Source organism: Terrapene carolina, unplaced genomic scaffold (assembly GCF_002925995.2).
Source record: "Terrapene carolina triunguis isolate 2854851 unplaced genomic scaffold, T_m_triunguis-2.0 Scaffold836, whole genome shotgun sequence".
Taxonomy (NCBI): domain Eukaryota; kingdom Metazoa; phylum Chordata; order Testudines; family Emydidae; genus Terrapene; species Terrapene triunguis.
In genome coordinates this window covers 3,572,992-3,579,421 of record NW_020665187.1, presented here as the reverse complement: position 1 = coordinate 3,579,421, position 6,430 = coordinate 3,572,992, and the positions used below count along the sequence as shown (strand labels likewise).

Here is a 6,430-nt window from a genome sequence, read left to right as displayed (position 1 = left end):
GCATAATGCTAAAAATCCTGGCACACCCCAGCCATTGACAAGACCTTCTGAGGCGCAGGGGGTCAGTGCCAGTTTGGCCTAGGGCCGATGTTGGTGGGACCCCTTCTTCTGGGTGTGGGTCTCTATTCTTTGGCCAGGAATATTTGTATCAGTCACCCTCACAGTCGCAGGGTATATACACAGATATCACATGCACCCTTCTTTTGCATAAAGAGACTATTGGTTTTTGGGTTGTGAGGCCACAGATTGAGAGTCTTGGCTTGTTCTTTGGGTTTTCCCTTCCAGCCATCGCTCTTACGGGGAGGTCAGCTCCATGGACTTTGTCCTTTGCTCCTTCTGCTCTTCCCACTCCTCTTCTGGCTCGTAGGTGCCTTTCACGATGGCTACCCTCTCGGAGACGTTCAGCGAATAGGGGAACAGGAAGTAGTTGTAAAGCAGGGAGGCCAGGACTGCACCGATGATGGGGCCGAACCAGAAGACCTGGGAAGCCGAGGGTAGAAGGATCATCTCTAATCCTTCCATAGCGCTTTTCAGCTGTCGATCTCAACGCATTTTACGAAGATCGGCATCATTATCCCCAGTTTACAGATGGGGAAGTTGAGGCACAGGGCTGTGACTTGCCCCAAATCCCACAGCAGGCCAGTGTTACAGCCAGGAATAGAATCCCCATGTACTGAGTCCCAGTCCGCTTCTCTATCCACTACGCCACACTGCTTCCCCACAGCAAGCCGTGGGAAAGCCCAGGGGATTTTTCCTTCCATGTTCATACAGCGCCTGGCGCAGTGGAGCCGTTGGCCTCTAAGTGCTTCCTTAATGGCCCCCTTCAGTTGTCATCTCCTAGCAGATTCCCCTCGGCCCCAATTTCCTTATACTCAAACACACCCCTCGCTTCCTCAGCCCTGACCTCCCTCGCTCTTGAGCTGCCAACGACCAGTGGCTCAGCCCCTGCCAACTAGCAACCAGTTTGCTGCAGACCTCTAGCTCTTCTCCACCATGCTGTGAGCCACTGTTACTGGTGGGGGATTCTTACCCAGTGAGCAGTGCTGAATCTTGTCACTACGACGGCAGGTGCAAAGGATCGGGCTGGGTTCATGGAGCAGCCGGTGAAGTAGATCTGTAAAGGGACACGGGAATTAAGGCTGATCACATTTCCCTTCGGTCTAGTCCTTCTGCGACCGGGGCATCGCTCCAGGTGTGACTGGAGTAACTGGGGGCTTCCCCCCACACTCAGTGCTCCTGCCCTGCTCCCTACATCCTCCCCATAGCCTGCCCTTCAGCCCTGCTATTTACAGCGCCCCCTACTGGGAGAAGTTGGGATGAGAGTATCTGGGAGCTTCTCCCACGGCCAGCTCTCCTGCCCGGCGACCCAGACACTCACCCCAACCAGGTGACCCAGGGTGACCGACAGGCCGATGGACAATGCTGGGGAGCCTATGACGTCGGTACGGCGTTTATCCGTGGAGGCAAAGATGCACATCGCCAGCTGGAAGGTGAGGATGATCTCGACCACCAGCGCCTGGCCTGGGGTTGTATTGTTGTTGAGCTGCACATGAACAAGAAGGATTGTGAATGGCTGCTGAGCTGAGCCAGACTGAGGGGTTTTGCTACCCCCTAAAAAACCACAGAGCTGTTTAGCGTGAGACAGGAATCCCCCCCCGCCGCCCGTTCAAATTCCTAGTGAGGCGATGCCTCTGGGTCTATCTTATCGATCTATCCATCTATCTATCCTCCATATACCCTCCTCTATCTTTCTGGAAGTCCCTTTCTCTCTGCCTTTCTCCCTCTAGGCATTTACAAATCACTTATCACCTTAAGATTTCTCCCTTTGCTAACACCAGATTGCCCCAGAGCAGCCAGAGACTGTCCGCTCTTCAGTGAGTGAGGGTGTGAGCGATACATGGAGGGAGAGGTGAGGACTGGGACTGGGGTAAGATCCCCCTGTATGGGGGGAACAGTGGGGATCTAGAGAGGATGCCATTGGGGTGGGATGAGCCATCACCACCTGGGGTCGGTGCACTTGTTTTCGTCTAAGGATCCAGCCCCATTGCGCTGGGATGAGGCTGAGGCCCAGTTAGGGGGAAGTGGCGAGGAAGCGCTGGGAACTGAAGGGACATAAGGCACAGTTTGGCTCATGATGACCCAAGTTATTTGCGGGGTGGAGGGGGAACATTTAGGGGCTTGGAGAGGCACAGAACAACCAGTGAGGAAAACACAGCCCCTGAAAACCCGCCTATGAGGCTGAAGGCTCCAAGAATCGACACCTGCACGGCAACTGGTCCACCTCAGAGTGGTCTGAAAGGGGGCCGGAATCCGCCTCTTACTGGTCTAACTGGTCACACTCCCCACTGTTGATCTAAGAGATCTCCCAGGGCCCCCAGAGGGGCTCCCAAAATTGCCCTCATGCTGGTCTAAGTGGGCTTCTAATTTCACCCTCTCCTCCCAAAAAACAAAGAGCCCCCCGCTTCCTCCTCCAATCTCTCCTCTGCTGGTCTAAGTGGTCTCCCCAGCTACTTTCCTCAGACTGGTCATACTGGAAAAAGAGATCTTCCAACCACATTCCTCATACTGGTCCAAGTGGGTGCCTATCCTCCCCTCCACACTGGTTTAAGGGGTCTTCCAACCTCCTTCCTCTGACTGGGTATACTGGTCTAAAGGGCTCCTAACTCCCCCCATCCCCTCCCCGTCCCTCTGGCACCGGCTTACGTGGGTTCCCCGCCAATCCTGGCTTAACTCCTTTCCCTGCTCTGATCTCCCTGGCTCCAGGAAGAGAGGCTGGAGTCAAGCTCATCTGAAAGCCCTCAGGATAAGAGAAGCACGTAGGAAAAAAACCCCGCCTCATTAATTGCACAGCCCAATAAATCTGTGCTGTCAGTGCAGTGTCAGTTATGCAAAGGCTGCCGGCACGGTGCTCCCATCTCTCTCCATCTGCATGGACATAGGTATCTCCAGCACCGGGGTGAACCGGCCTTCGTCAACCCTCGTGGTGGGTCCAATTCCTCCCGCGAGGCCGGGAACCCGTGCGTAGGGTTGCTGAGGCCCTGGGCATAATTAATCATCCGTGGGCAGGAAGAGACTTACCGCGTTGACGGCCAGGTTTCCACGGGTGTTGATCGGGGTCACCAGGTAAAGGATGCCTGCCCCAGTGATGGCCCCCACCAGCTGGGCCACCACGTAGAACACCGACCGAAGGAAGGAGATGTGGTTCCCCACCAAGAAAGCGATGGTCACCGCTGGGTTGATGTGCGCACCGCTGACGTGACCGAACATCTGGATCAAGGTGCCGATGGCCAGGCCGAAAGCCAGGGAGATCTGCAGGATGCTCGGCAGGGCCGAGGGCCACTTCAGGGCTGAGCCGAGGCCAAAGAAGACGAAGATCATGGTGGCTAGGAACTCGGCCATGATGGCCCGCAGAAAAGCCATGGTATAAATTTCCTTACACATGGTGGGATCGGGACGGGGCAATCGGAGAGAAAGGAGTGGCAGGCTTCTTCTGTCTGGGCTCTGCGAACAACAGCAAGGCGCAGGGCCATATATATACAGGAGCAGCAGGTAGCTGCATTACCAAGGTGGTGGGTGGAGCCAAGGAACTGGCCAGCCCTCCTGGGCACCTGGAAAAGTTTACAGCTGAAAATAACTTTAGCACCTCTCAGCGAGTGAAAGACTCAGAGGATTGGCAGTGTTTCTTTCTCTCCAGACAATGGCCCCCTATCTGATGTCTTTGTGGACTCGTTAGATAACACCTTGCGTAACTAGCAGGCTGCCTCTTTGGGTCTCGCTTTTGTTTTGGAAGTGGAGCATGTAGTTGTTTTTTTTGCCACTTTAGATTTAAGGTGGCAAAGTCCATTCTGGCCAGTTTCACTGCCTGGCTAGGGGAAGCTCTCCTGGTCATTTTCTCCTCTCAGTGTCAGTCCAGAGTGACTCTCACTGCTGATTTTACACCAGCATGTCTGAGATTAGACGCTGGGCCCCGGTGGTTAGCTGATGCAGGATGTTGGGGTGGGGTGCGGCGGGCAGGTGGGGATTTGCTAGAGGATTTATATTGTGCACACCAGCAATCACTAGGAGGAACTCCGGGATTAGAACTGGGACTTCAATTATGTAGAACAAATGCCGAGGCTTTGCAGACGAGTCTCCTGCACGGCTCCAGTGCTCTAAAGGAGTGGTTCTCTGTCGGGATACACGTAGCCCTGGGGGTACGCAGAGGTCTTCCAGGGGGTACCTCAACTCATCTAGCTCTTTGCCTAGTTTTACAACAGGCTGCATAAAAAGCACTAGCGAAGTCAGTACAAACTACAATGTCATACAGACAATGCTTTGCTCTCTATTCTCTACACTGAAATGTAAGTACAAGATTTAGATTCCAATTGATTTATTTTATAATGAGATGGTAAAAATGAGAGAGGCCATTTTTCAGTACTAATGCGCTGGGACACTTGTATTTTTATGTCTGATTTTGTAAGAAGTCGTTTTTAAGTGAGGTGAAAATTAGGGGTACGCAAGACAAATCAGACTCCTGGAAGGGGGACAGTCGTCTGGGAAGGTTGAGAGCCCCTGCTCTAAAGGTTCTGCTCTTCAACGCTACAAAAGAGTTTTCACAAGTAAAATATTAACTGCAGAGAGAATTTTAGGAAGGTGGAATGCAATTCGTCGAGTTGAAATTTGGCTAGCAAACTCCCTAAACCTCACACACAAAATTTTTTCTGGGATTTGCAGTCATGGCTTCAGTGATGCCTGTGAACTAGGGACGTTGCTCCACCCAGTAGAGCAAGACCCTGATTCTTAAGTTAAAGGGGAATCTCCCCAAGCTTTTAACAGTATAGGGAATAGAACACACGCAGTTCTGATTCCAAATCACTTTGCAAACTGTGTCCCTGTATGGGTTGCCAGAATGCAGCCATCTCTGGGGTGGAACACAGCAGCTGTTAGCAACACTACAAACAAGTTTTCACCAGTAAAATATAAACCACAGAGAGAATTTTAGGGCGTTGGAATGCAACTCGTCGAGTTGAAATTCGGCTAGCAAATTCCCTAAACCTTGCACACAAAAAATGTGCTGGGATTTGCAGTGAACATGAGGGGAGGGTCATGGCTTCAGTTATCCATGTGAACTAGGGACTTTACTCCACCCAGTGAGCTCAGATGTTAAATATCAACACCACGTCAGCTTCCGGCAGTCCAGAGCTCAGAACCTGCACCCTCTTAGAGGCTTTGGGGGGTTTTGTTGGGGTTTTTTTGTTTTGTTTTTTGCTCTAGATGAGCAGGCTGACATGGGAAAAGAGGTGTAAATCTGGAATTATTCCCATTCAAACCCAAGGCGTTTACACCGGCATCACTGAGATCAAAATCTGGCCCTTGACCTTGTTAATGGGTTTAAAAAAAAAAAAAAAAAGGAAAATTACCAGGTGCCGCATACTCCTCCGCTGAAAGCATCCTGGCCTGGCTCCTGTTGTCCTCGTGCAGTGTCTGCGTTAGTCCAACCTGCCCACAACTCGTGCTCATAAAACCGCCATCTCTCGCCAGGGCACAGAGACACTGGGAATTTCACAAAGAGCTCCAAAAAATTGGATCATCTGGTGAGGCCAAAGAGCTTCTCTTCTCTAGAAGCGCCTAAAGGTAGTCAAGATTTTCAGGCTCCCGCTGTGACTCTCCCGGCCAGAAATTGTTTAAAAGGAGATCAGCCGACGAGGTGCCGAGCTCTTGTGAAAATCCAGCGCCTGAGTGGGCAGCTGAGCTGTTTTGAAAATCGGGCCGTGGCTGTGGGGGCAGAGATCTGCAAGATGGCAGCATGTATCTTAGGCTACAATGAGCCAGGTGCCATGGCGGCTAGCCAGGCTACCCTGAATGTCAGTTTCGCTCCCCTACCCACTACTGCCGGCATCCATTGTGATTTTTTTCTTCTGGGTGCCATTTATCTGGAAGAGATACCCCTGCTCTATAACACATTCTGGGGGCTACTTTACCCCCTGAGGGCTGTGTGCTGATCAGTACCTTCACCTCCCTGTCTCTGATATCTGAATGCAGCTGCCCGGGAGAAATGGGGGGAGGCAGAGGGTGCCTTAGAGCAGTGGTTCTCAATCAGGGGTATGCATACCCCTGGGGCTACGCAGAGGTCTTCCTGGGGGTACCTCGACTCATCTCTAGATCTTTGCCTAGTTTTACAACAGGCGACATAAAAGGCACTAGCAAAGTCAGCACAAACTAAAATTTCATACAGACAATGCCTTGTTTTTACTGCTTTATGTACTATGCACTGGAATGTAAGTACAAGATTTAGATTCCAATCGATTTATTTTATAATTAGATGGTAAAAATGAGAAAGGAAGGCCATTTTTCAGTACGAGGGCACTGGGACACGATTGTATTTTTATGTCTGGTTTTGTAAGCAAGTAGTTTTTAAGTGAGGTGAAACGTGGGGGTAGGCAAGACAAAT

General features: G+C 51.5%; 1 protein-coding gene across 1 annotated transcript; it reads right to left on the bottom strand.

The window, feature by feature from the left end:
- Nucleotides 1–294: 294 nt before the first annotated feature.
- On the bottom strand, nt 295–3,441 carry AQP5 (aquaporin 5). The gene is made up of 4 exons (XM_024218429.1): nt 3,079–3,441; nt 1,379–1,543; nt 1,031–1,114; nt 295–480 (listed from the first exon to the last, which is right to left on the bottom strand). Exons 1-4 carry the CDS (start codon nt 3,439–3,441, stop codon nt 295–297), a joined length of 798 nt encoding a protein of 265 aa, XP_024074197.1.
- Nucleotides 3,442–6,430: the final 2,989 nt, after the last annotated feature.